Source organism: Pygocentrus nattereri, chromosome 8 (genome assembly GCF_015220715.1).
Source record: "Pygocentrus nattereri isolate fPygNat1 chromosome 8, fPygNat1.pri, whole genome shotgun sequence".
NCBI classification, from domain to species: Eukaryota; Metazoa; Chordata; class Actinopteri; order Characiformes; family Serrasalmidae; genus Pygocentrus; species Pygocentrus nattereri.
Genome location: NC_051218.1, coordinates 24,200,655 through 24,212,969, shown reverse-complemented (window position 1 = coordinate 24,212,969; position 12,315 = coordinate 24,200,655). Strand labels below are relative to the sequence as shown.

At 39.6% G+C, this 12,315-nt stretch overlaps 1 protein-coding gene across 9 annotated transcripts in view; it reads left to right on the top strand.

The window, feature by feature from the left end:
- diaph2 (diaphanous-related formin 2) overlaps positions 1–12,315 on the top strand; it is a 472,316-nt gene that overhangs the window by 255,945 nt on the left and 204,056 nt on the right. For all 9 annotated transcript variants that reach the window (XM_017698456.2, XM_017698459.2, XM_017698458.2 and 6 more), the window contains one exon: positions 2,029–2,123. In XM_017698456.2, the coding sequence (XP_017553945.1) occupies positions 2,029–2,123 (95 nt within the window). The remainder of the gene's footprint in view (positions 1–2,028; positions 2,124–12,315) is intronic.

The window sequence follows — 12,315 nt, the reverse complement described above, 5'->3', positions numbered from 1 at the left end:
TGGTGCACAAGGGGTTAAATGGTTTAAGTTAACAAAGTTAAACTAGTCATATCCAGGAAACTAGTATTAGCAACTCACTGGTTTGCAAACTAATCATGAATTAGGAACCCCCAGTGTGTCCAGCGATTTAAGTTGTCGTATCTCTGGCTTCTAACTTGCTTCTTTTAGCATAAGGCTGTCTGCCATCTAGCTAACTTCCCCCTTAATGAACCCATTACACAAGCAAACACCCAAGCCTCCTAACCCCTCCACCATACCAACAGCTTCTAACATTCCTGCCAGTACTTTTATGACCTTGTAAAGTGGGGCTACATATTTGTTCTGTTGCTCTGGACCCTAGGAGTGGGTGGAGTTGTGTGTGCAGATGAAACAATAGCTGAGATAAGACATGATCCTATGAGGGTAGTAAGACTTCCCCCATGAGTGCAGACATGTAGAAGCAGAAATGACTACGGTTTCAGGAAAGCAGGTCATTCAGATCCAGAGATTGTCATTCTCGTCTAATAAAAGTAAGCAGTGCTGCTCTGTGATGCATTAACACGTAGAAGGATTTGTAGATCAAACATGTTGCACTTTCTCTCATAACAGCCCTGAGTGAGTCCAGAGCAGAACATTTCTCAGGAACCGAACTGACTGCATTTAACCAAGTGATGTTATTGGTGCTATAAATAACTGTCTGTCCACCTCTCTAATGTGTTTGTTTGCCAAAAGATATGTAGATTATCTAAAGCTGTTTATCCTAGACATGTATTAAGTGTGGTCTCAAACAGAACTGCAGTTTCAGTGATGTTTACATACCTAGAATCAGTTTTTGTCTGCATTTACACTATATCTGGTTTTCAATAACTAGCTTATAACTTTTAAAAGCATTTCTAGTGATTTTATTTATATATGACTTTTTTTTGTATTGAATAAGTAAAAATGGTGGTATAAATCAAAAGATTGGGTAGAATGAGATGGAAATGAACCAAGGGATGCATCTGTCGTGGTGAAACTTCATCCAATTAAAATTTTACAGCAAATTTGATGAGTTCTGCGTTTCAAGGTCATTAAACTCACCACATTCTGAAACAAACCATTTATTTATTTATGACGTGAAAACTCCTGACAATTGGCTCATCATCCCATCGATAGTTGCTTGATTAGAATATTCCTGTATCTGAAGTGAAGCTGCTGTCATTTGTGGTAATGATGGCACATTTTAATTACTACCAAGAGTTGGAGTTTGTCAAAGATGCCATAGGTGCTTCACTCTTCCACACCCTGTCCCTTCTGAATGATCCTCACAGTCACATGCACCAGCCGCTTACATTTCCTGCATCTTCTGACTTAACATATGACTCTATGTTTGTGAAGGACTCACCATATTGTTGCACACAGATGGCCTCCTAATGAAGTGTTGGAGAATAGAGCTTAGTTTCGCTGTAATTCGGAGACTGAGGCAGAGGGAATGGTTGTTTATTAAATCACTGTTAATCAGAATTTGGATTGGCCTTACCTGCATGCCAGAGGGCTGCTGGAAGATGGCAGAATGAGTCACAAAACCCTCTCTCCTTGACGCACTCCATTTATTAGGAGGAAGTCAAACCAATTCTGGGTCCAGGTAGCAAGGAATATGCTTTTAAGTACGTATTTGCATTTAAAGTTAACTTTGGTAAAATGTCCTGAAATGTAAGGAAAGTAAGCATACTTTGTTTGAATAATTATTACGTGACACAAAATTACACTAATTAGATTGACTTTTCTGCGCTCATAGAATTTCACCTGACGCATTCACCGTTAAGATGTCTAGCCATTACTGCATAATGGCTGCTGAAAATATAAGCTGTTTTGGATGTTTTCATAGTAGCAAAATGTTTCTTACCCAGTCACCTTGGAATGACTTCAAACAACTCTATTGAAAGCTGATTGCTGAATTTTTTCTTCATGTTTCAACTGATGAGTTATATAGAGCATTAGAGCATAGGGTTTTGAACATCGGCAGGCTAAAAGAAAAAAAAATTAACTCCTGCCTTTGCATCTCAACAGCAATTTTCCTTGGATCTTTCCGGCTGCGTTATGAAGAGATTCGAGACATCGTGCTGGAGGTGGATGAGGAGAGACTGAGCGAAGCGTTAATCCAGGTATGTACGTATGCACATTTATGCGTGCATATATGTGTACGTTGCATGCAAAAAAAATGTACAAGTGAAAATAATTTGACATATTCTCCAGAGAGAACACATTTCAATATGGCAGTTTCTGTTTATTTGCCTAGTGCAACATGTTGGGGAAAAATATATGTAAAATGTGCCATATCTTTTGTGTAGGTGACATTGTATGTTAAATGCAGTCACTGTGCATTAATTATAACTGTATGGAAACTGTGTTCTCTGATGTGTACTTGTTTTCAGATAGAAAATCAACAAAAATACAAATCGACCCAGGATGCCCATATTTTACTTACAACTGTATGTACGTGTGCGCCTGTTTGTGTTTCTACGATTCTGTCTTATTTGCATAAATATTGCGGAAATATTCATTACATGTATATCATCTGGAGAGCTTCATTTGATGCCAATGCTTTGATTTGATGCTTTTTTTCTTGCCAGACTTTGCCTCTTTTGTACTAGTCACTTTGGCTTCATTCACTCAGACCAGCAGAGGCTCCATTCACTCACTAATAATAGATGCTGTGGGACAGGACTTGGCAAAGTCTAGCAGCACCACCCTCCCTTCTACTGCTCTTTGTCTTACAGGCAAGATTGATGAGCCTCCTGGAAGCTCTTAACACTGACTCCCTCTATGTGGTTTTTGTTCATCTTAAATGTGGTAATTGCAAATGGCATGCGTCTCCTGAGGTAAAGATGCCGCTCCTGTCTATGAAAGGGTTGATCTCATTTACATCAGACCACCCTTTCCTTTATGAGTCCGCCCCTTCTAACCCTCAGCCTCTGGTGGCTCTTTCACGGCTGTGAGTAAGGCTTTGAGTGAGAGAAGGCCATTTCTTCTCCCAGTTAACAGGCTAGTGTCCGCATGAAAGACTATCCACTAGGGGGTATGCTGTTTATGCCCAGAGCTGTGTCGGTCATTGCTTATGATTGGACACACCTTTTAAGTATCTTATTAGTCTCTTATTAGTCCCACAACTAGGAAATTTGACCTCTGCATTGAACCCATCCATGCAGTAGACATCACATGCACACCAGGGGGCAGTGAGCACACTTGCCTGGAGTGGTGGGCAGCCCTATCCGCAGCATCCAGGGAGCAGTTGGGGGTTAGGTGCCTTGCTCAAGGACACCTTCTGGTCAGAGGGCCGATTCCCTAACCTCTTGGGCTGGAGGTTGCTAGTGATTCTGGATCCCATCTCTTAAACTGTGCATATGCTTAATCAAGAATTTTGGAGATTTTTTGAGAATTTGGAGAATTTTCCAACCTTAATGCTGGTCTTTTCAAAAGTGACTCGTTTTAATCTTTTGCATTCATCTCTGTGCAGAATAAAATGTAACAGGTCCCCAGAATACGTAAATTGTAAGACATACAGTAATATATGAAGATCCTTTATCAGTATCCTTTACAATATAAAATATATGCAGCATAAAGAATTTTACTGAATTTTTAAACATTTTGAAAAAGGTTCACAGAAAGTCATGAAAATGGCAAATACGTTGTGCAGATCTGCTTTGCATGTATTTGATGCGACAGTCAAATGGTTATCTTGTATGTGAAAGGCAAGTCATATTCTAACATTTTTTTAATGAATGACACCAGTCACATTCAGTAAATTCAATCCCAGAGTTACCTTACTCCTGAGGCTTTGAGTACGTGGCCAAATGATATTGTCACCGGCAACATGCAGTGAGGTACTCTGTTTCCAAAAGTATTTGCTCGTCTGCCTTCGCACACATATGAACTTGAGTGACATCCCATTGTTACTTAATCTGTAGGGTTTAATATTATGCCTTTGCAGCTATAACAGCTTTAACTCTTCTGGGAAGGCTTTCTGCATGGTTTAGGAGTGTGTTTATGGGAATTTTTGACCATTCTTCCAGAAGTGCATGTGTGAGGTCAGACAATGATGTTGGACGAGAAGGCCTAGCTCGCAGTCTCTGCTCTAATTCATCCCGCATGTGTTTTGTTGAGTTGAGGTCAGGACCTGCCTGCACAGGCAGGTCAGTCAAGTTCTTCCACACCAAGCTCGCTCATCCATGTCTTTATGGACCTTGCTTTGTGCACTGGTGCGCAGTCATGTTGGAACAGGAAGAGGCCGTCCCTAAAATGTTCCCACAAAGCATGAAATTGTCCAAAATCTGTTGGGCTGCTGAAGCGTTAAGAGTTCCTTTCACTGGAACTAAGGGGCTGAGCTCAATTCCTGAAAAACAACCCCAAACCATAATCCCCCCTCCACCAAACTTTACACTTGGCACAATGCAGACAGACAAGAACCATTCTCCTGGCACAGAAGCATGATTGGTCACTCCAGAGAATACGTCTACACTGCTCTAGAGTCCAGTGGCAGTGCTTCACACCACTGCATTCGACGCTTTGCATTGCACTTGGTGATGTTCGACCATTGAAACCCATTCCATGAAGCTCTCTACGCTGTTCTTGAGCTAATCTGAAGGCCACATGATGTTTGGATTGACTATGCAGAAAGTTGGTGACCTCTGCGCACTATGCGCCTCAGCATCTGCTGACCTTGTCATTTTACGTGGCGAACCACTTCGTGACTGAGTTGCTGTCGTTCCTAATCACTTCCATTTTGCTATAATACCACAGACAGTTAACTGTGGAATATTTAGCAGAGAGGAAGTTCCATGACTGGACTTACTGCACAGGTGGTTTTCCATCTTGGTACCATGCTGGAATTCACAGAGCTCCTGAGAGCGACCCATTCTTTCACAAATGTTTGTAGAGACAGTCTGCAGGCCTAGGTGCTTGATTTTATACACCTGTGGCCATGGAAGTGATTGAAACACCTGGATTCAATTATTTGGATAATAATTCGATTCAGGTGACTGAATATTTTTGCCAGTAGTATATGTACAGCCTTTGTGCAGATTGGTGGTGTTGTCAAATGATAACAGAAAAATGTAGAAATGGTAAAAACTGAATTTAAAAATTGTTCCAAGAAAAGGCAGTAAAGACTATTTAAATGTCTCACAGGGCCCCATAGAGCTGTTTTTGGCAGTTCAGATAAGCTTTATTTGGCCATAAGTGTGGGCTAGGTGCTGGGAATGCATGTCTGCTAGCTGTGTAGATGAGTGCGCAAGTTAAAATGATGACCTTTTCCTACACCAAACCTTGCTTTACAGGAGAAATTAATCCATCAACACTCTCTCTCTCTCTCTCTCTCTCTCTCTCTCTCTCTCTCTCTCTCTCTCTCTCTCTCTCTCTCTCTCTCTCTCTCTCTCTCTCTCTCTCTCTCACACACACACACACACACACACACACACACACACACACACACACACACACACACACACACACACACACAGTTCAGTTCAGTTCAACAGTGCTTTATTGGCATGAATATAATAACATACACTACTGCCAAAGATTGAACACTAGAAATTAGTAGATTTAGAACACTAGAAAAAAGTTATTTACAGTCATATTAGTAATCAAGGAAAAGGAAAATAAAAGCGTCAAGATTTCAAATTTCTGAATACACAATAACCAGGAATAATCAAAATCATTTTTTGGGTTGTCCTTACTGATTATCACTCAGGTTGTGACAGGCTGTCATGTCATCTCCCTGCATGTGTGATCAGCTCACTCTTCTCTCCTAATATGTTCAGCAGTTTCTCAGAGTTACTGCAGAGCTGAAACTCAGGACAGACACTGTTCCATGTCTTATAAAACTCATTTTTAAAGCAGTCATATTTAGAGCATTCTGTCCGGATGTGCAACTTCGTCTCCATCACTGAGAACTCACAGTGAGAGCACAGTCTGGCCTCTCTAGGTAACCAGCTCTGTCTGCGCTGGCCAATTTCAATGACCAGACTGTGCTCATAGTCAACACTTTCCTCAGTTTTCTTTCTTTAATTCTTGTCAGGTATGTTGCTAATGTGTAATGTCAATTTAGGGTCAAATAGCACTGAAGTTTGTGGTGGTGTTGTGTCGTTTCAGTCCGGTGGGTGATGCAATTGTGTTTTTGGTTGGGTCTGATTTTCTGACTGAGCATGTGGTCAGGCATATTGGTTTTGGTGATATCATTGGGTTTTAGGTTACTGAGGCTCAGGACAAGCTACTTCAGGGAACTCCTGTCGATGTTAAGCACCTGACTGGCCAGTGCTTTATAGTGGAGTGACTGGGGGGGGGTCACTGGATTTTATGTGTTTCCAGAAGTTTAGAACTCTCTTCTGAATATTTAATAGAAGTGGATATTGTCTAATTCAGCCCTGAACACATTATTCTGTGTTTTTCTCTGCACATGTAAGATATTTTTGTAGAATTCTGTGCGCAGGGCTTCAATTGGATGTTTGTCCCAGTTTGTACAATTGTTTTGTGTCAGGGTTCCACATACCTCACTGCCATTTGGTGCAATTGGTTTGATAATTGATTTAAATATTTTAAGCCAAATTGTGATTGGTATTTAAATTTTGATTTATTTGAATGAAAAAGCTCTCCTCACCTTTTCTCTTCATAGCCAAGTCAGAACTTCCTTTGAAACAGATTGCTATGCCCAAATAATGTATAGTGTATGTTCTCTCTCTCTCTCTCTCTGTGTCTCTCTCTCACACTCTCTCACACAATTATGATCTCACAAAGATCATAATTACTTTTGCCTTTATCCTAGGGTTGCACAGCTTTACCTAATGGCGAAGGTATTTACAGTATATTACAGTGTGCCATAATGATGCGGGGACAAACATGTATTAACCACCAGCTGTGAGTAGCTGAGCTGTTGCCTCGCCTCATATAATTTTCGCCATTTCATTAATCATTTGGACTGGCCTGCTTTTCTGGCTTCATCCAATCACCATATATCTATGAACACATACTGTATATTGTGAAATTTGTTGTTCACTGGTTAAAATGACTGGGTGATGTCCTTTTTATGATCACATGAAAATACAAGCTGGATATTTTATAGTGATAGGCAGATGCTAGCAGTATGTGCTTGGAAAACCAGCAGATGAGCATACTCTCTTTGCTTCACAGCATGACTACAGAGCCTCTTGGATATTGTTTCTCTATTCAACAAAGAGGAGTGGGGGATGAGTGTGAATGACCCTGTGGAAGCAGACGAGAGAATGAGAAGGAACTCTAGTTCAAAAGGGCACTTATAGTACTGGTTTACATGAGAAAAAATAGAAAGATGAATGGGAAGATTGAAGAACAGGAGCTGATCATAATGTAGATAAAACCTTATTTAGCAATGCCACCTTGCTGCCTGGATGACATGCCTAATGTGCTGAATTTGTCAGTGAACACTGTTTGTGTCAGACTCAATGTGCTCGTCCAATGAGTCACCCATTTTAAACGTGTATTGGCCTTGATTGGCTCCCCTTACTCTGTATTAAGGTCCATCACTGTGATGTACAGATATATGAATTACAGCAGACCTGCCAGTGCTCTACATTCATACTCCTATCCTGCTACTCTTTGGAGGGATTGAGGTAAAATAAATACAAATCCTATTTCCAGAAAAAGGAATAAAAACAAGAATCTGTAATCTGTGATTTTCAGTGTTTTCCCTGACCAACATAATTATATTTTATAAATATAAACACATTTTGTCTGCACACTCAAAAAGGTTGGCATGTTTACCACTGTGTACGATCACCTTTCCTTTTAATTAAACTTTGCAATCATTTGGGAACTGAGAATACTAACTATTGCAGTTGAAAGTTGAATTGTTGCCCATTCTTGCATGATACAAGACTTCAGCTGCTCAACAGTCAATGGTTATTGTTGTCTGATTCTATGCTTTGTGATGTGCCATACATTTTCAATAGGATACAGATCAGAACTTCTGGCAGGCCAGTAAAGAATCACATGCACTAAAAATCTACAAAGCCACAGTGTTGTAGCACGTGCAGAATGAGGCTTGACCTTGTCTTGCTAAAATAGCAATGGACTTCATTTATGGCAGGATTTGTCTTGCTAAAATGCGTCAATAGTACTTTCACACATATAAAAGTCACCTATGCTGTGGGCACTAAACGTACAGGTACAGGTTGCCATGACGGATGTTGGCATGGCACTTTTCACTGATGAAAATCTGCGTGGTCTTTTTTGTCTTTGGCATGAAGAACTCGGCGTCCATTTTTCCCAAAAACAAGCTGAAACATGGACTCATCTGACCACAGCACACATTTTCACTCTCTTTCGGGCCATCTGGGATGAGCTCAGGCCCAGAGAACTTGGCGGGTAAAGTTTCCAGTTTCATTTCTTGATGTAGCAGTGGACTGTGTTAGAGGACAACATTTTTTAAGTACTCCTGGTACATCTGAGGGCTCAAAGGGCATGGACATTCAACAGTGGTTTCTGCTCTTGCATGAACTGAGATTTCTCTGGATTCGCTGAATCTTTTCACAGTGTTGTGCAAGGTAGATAGTGACCTAAATTATTTGAAACCTTGTATTCAGAAAAGCTCTTTTGAACTGTTTGACAATTCTCTCATGACATTTGAGTCACAATCTGTCTTTCTTTGCATAGACTGAGCCTTTGGTGAATACTCCTTTTATACTCAATCATCATGTCCTTACCTGTTGCCAGTTTTAATTGTGGAATATTTCAAAACAGTCAAACTTAAACATTTTATAAACTTTTCACTCTTATTTTGCCTGTTTCCCAGCATTTTTTGAGTATGTTGCAAATTTGTTTATATTCACAAATTACTATCAACCAAAGCTAGTGATTTATTGTACTTTTTGTCAGTTAAATAAACATCAAAGAGACTGACAAGTCAAGATTTATTGAATTTTATGTAATGTCCAAACTTTTATGGAAATAAATATTCCTCCTTGCTTGGCTGCTGTGACGTATGGAGATTTTTTTCTTTGTTTGTTTCATCACATATGCACAGAACCAACAGCCTCCCAGTGACAAAAGCTCCTAGAAGCAATCAGGAAAGAAAAAAAAAAGAATATGCGTAATAGGCATACATCAGTGGTCTAAACAAGATGGTATATTGAATGGGAATGTGTCAACAAGAGAGGCAAAGGTCTCCTTGAAAAGGGCAGATGGACAGACAATGCCATTGGACTCTGTTGTTGACACAAGATCTGGCCAGAAGGGAGAGAGGTTGCATGTACAATGAAGCCACTGCAGCCTGGTGCCTGTTTTAAACATGCCTGCATCAGGGGGCCTACTGGAAAGATGGCAGCTGAAGGTATATTTTAATGGGTTGGTGTCAGCTATATTAAGTCGGTTCCAATTTCAGTCTTTTGTTAAGGCTGTTTTACCTTGCTGTTTTTCTGATCTAAAGCAGCCTTTGTTTTTTTGCCAGTCAGAGCTTCTGGTACTGTGGCCAAACAATTCTGTCTTTAACTGTCCATAGTACATTGTTCAAGAAGTCCTGATCCTTGCCTAAATATTGAGTAGCAAGCTTTAGTCTTGCCCAGATATTTTTTTTATACAGCTAATGGTTCCTGTGCGTGCACCAGCCATGTAGGTCAAATTTGTGCTGTCTTGTTTTATGGTAGATGCATTCACTTTGACATCCACAGTGACAGATCCTTTAATGAAATTATGGGGTTTTTAAAGACTTGTTTTAGAATTTTATGGTCTGCTCTTGGGTTAAATTTGCTGGAGCGGCCTGACTTAGACACGTTGGCAGTGGTTTCAAATCTTCTGTGCTTAAAATTGCTTGTTTTACTATGGTTAAGCTTGTCACCTTTAAACTAGTTGCACATAAAATGAGTGCAGCTATGACACACGTAGTGGTGAGAGAAGTAGTAGCATTCAAAGCTAAGAAAATGAGTACTTTGCACATTAGAGGTACATATGCATAAATAAAAGCAATCTATGCAAGACACTGAAGTTGTTTTAAACAAGTCAAGTGTCAAATTATGCACATATGAAATATATAAAGTAATTCTGTATTTTACAATTAAAGTAGCATTTGAAAATAATTCTGTGTACTATGCAGCTCAGTTCTCAGATCCACATTGCATATACCATTAACAGAGTTCCTAGGTGGAAAAGAAACAAAAGAAAGTGAAAACAAGATATTTGCTGAAGCCATAGCCTTCGTATATTGCACATATCCCACAGATAACAGGACAGCACGAAACTACTACTCTACTACTACTCAGGAAAGATAAATAAATAATTAAAAACAAGTTCTGTACTACTATGTAGTACTTTACTAGTTATTACCACAGTGACATGAGTATTGTTGTGTGCAAGTTGCAGGTTATTTATTTATTTTACTCTAGAAAATTACATGTTGCATGAGCAACCTCTGCACACTGTTTTTATGGGTGGTTGCTTTCTTTTGTTTCAGAGAGACGATTTTGCATCCTCTCGTTGTATATTACACAGCTCATATACTGCCCCGGAGGAAATCTGTCTTTGGAATTCTAATAAGCTTCGCACCCACATCATATGGAAGCTGGATGCAACCTTTCTGGTCTTGTTTCTAACACAATCAAGAGTGAGGCATACACTGCCCTCTAATAGCCTCTATATGAAAATGACCCACTGCACATCTCATCAAAGCTCTCATTATACGAGGACTAATCCCAGCTCAGATCACGTAATGCGCAGGGCCAGAGACCCACTGCTCAGAGAAAATAGCACTGGAGCTTTGATAGCGAGCACAGCCTTAAATTATCCCTCCTCTTTGCTAAATTCATGAAAGGTATTTGCATGCTGTATTGCAACACTATTTGCCAATTTGTTAAATGCCAAATTCATGACGCTGGCAGATAAAGCAATTTTAATTACTCTTAAAGCCTAAGCGTTAATTAGGATCATGGTAGTCTTTGTAACAGTTTAACTCCTAATTTGTGCACCTGTTTTACAGCAAACATGGAAAATAATGTGTAGATGCATAAATCCTGAAGCTTAATTTGACAATGAGAAATGCACCAGCTGCTTGCTAGGTGAAAATGTCAGTGGCTGTCCCATAAATAGCTTAGTAGATTATCGCACAATTGCTAAATATGGATGGAAAGATGTTGGTCAGATTTAAATGTTGCAGTTATTTGATAACTTGTAATAGAGCTTGAAAAGCTCGCCTTTAGCAGATGGTATGGCAAGATGTTGCTAAACGTTTATAATTTCTCTTCAAGATTTCCTATAAACTAGGATGATTTTATCTTCATGGTGTGATAGACTGCTATTAAGCAGTCAGTTTTTTGCAGTCTACAGCCCAAGTCTACTATCTTCCCTCAGCAGTTCAAGGCTTGCTGTCTCTTCACAGCTGTGCTGTGTGGGGACATCACTGGGACAGCTTTGAAAGCTGACCCTCTTTCTATTTCTCTCACTGTCTTTCTCTCATCCTCTCCCCTGTACATTTTCACTGATGCACATGCACATACACACAAGACACACTGGCTGATTCTGCTCTTGGGGTATGTTTTACTCAGTGTAAGAAGTGAAGTTTTAATGGTTTAATTCTGTCTGTGTATTTAATGTTACTCTGTTCCTCTTCAAAAGGAAAAACTAATGACTACATGACTTTGCAGTTATTTATTTGTCATTAGTATGCTGTGCACATAAAGTTGAAAGGAAATGTCAGAGAAGAAAGGAACAGATCAGTAATCTTTTACATTTAGCCATAAGTTTAAAGAAATGAATACATATACATAATACATGTTTAGCGTAAGTAGAGTAAATATATGGCTTTGTGAAGTGGCTAGGTCATTTCCAACTGAAAAGTAGAAAGTTGTAAAATGCAGCAGTGTTAGAGTTAATTCGGTTTATTCAGTGGATACAAATTCAGGTCAGTGGACTTGTACTGCTCCCTGTGGCCCTGGTCACATTACCTGAACACAGCTCTTCCAGCTCTATCTGCCCTTTGGGGTTTCAATCAGCATAGCCGCTGCATATCAACCAAGGTCTTGTCTGTTTACTCCTTGCACTATCTATAACTTTTCCGTCTACATCTTTTTTCTTCTCTACTCCACTTCACTCTTCTCCTTTCTACTACACTTGTCTTTAACACCTCTCTTTTTCATTCTTCATTTGTAACAGAGACATTGTTCATGCAGTTGATCGCATTTAAGTATATTCTGCCTGTACGAGTAATCATACTTTATAAATATAATACATCATGTAGTTTGATGTAGTAGAGTTTTAGTGTCAGACACTGAGATGGCCTCTCATTATTTCAGCTTTCATTTTTTTTCTCATTATTTCCATTGAAGTATATACAGG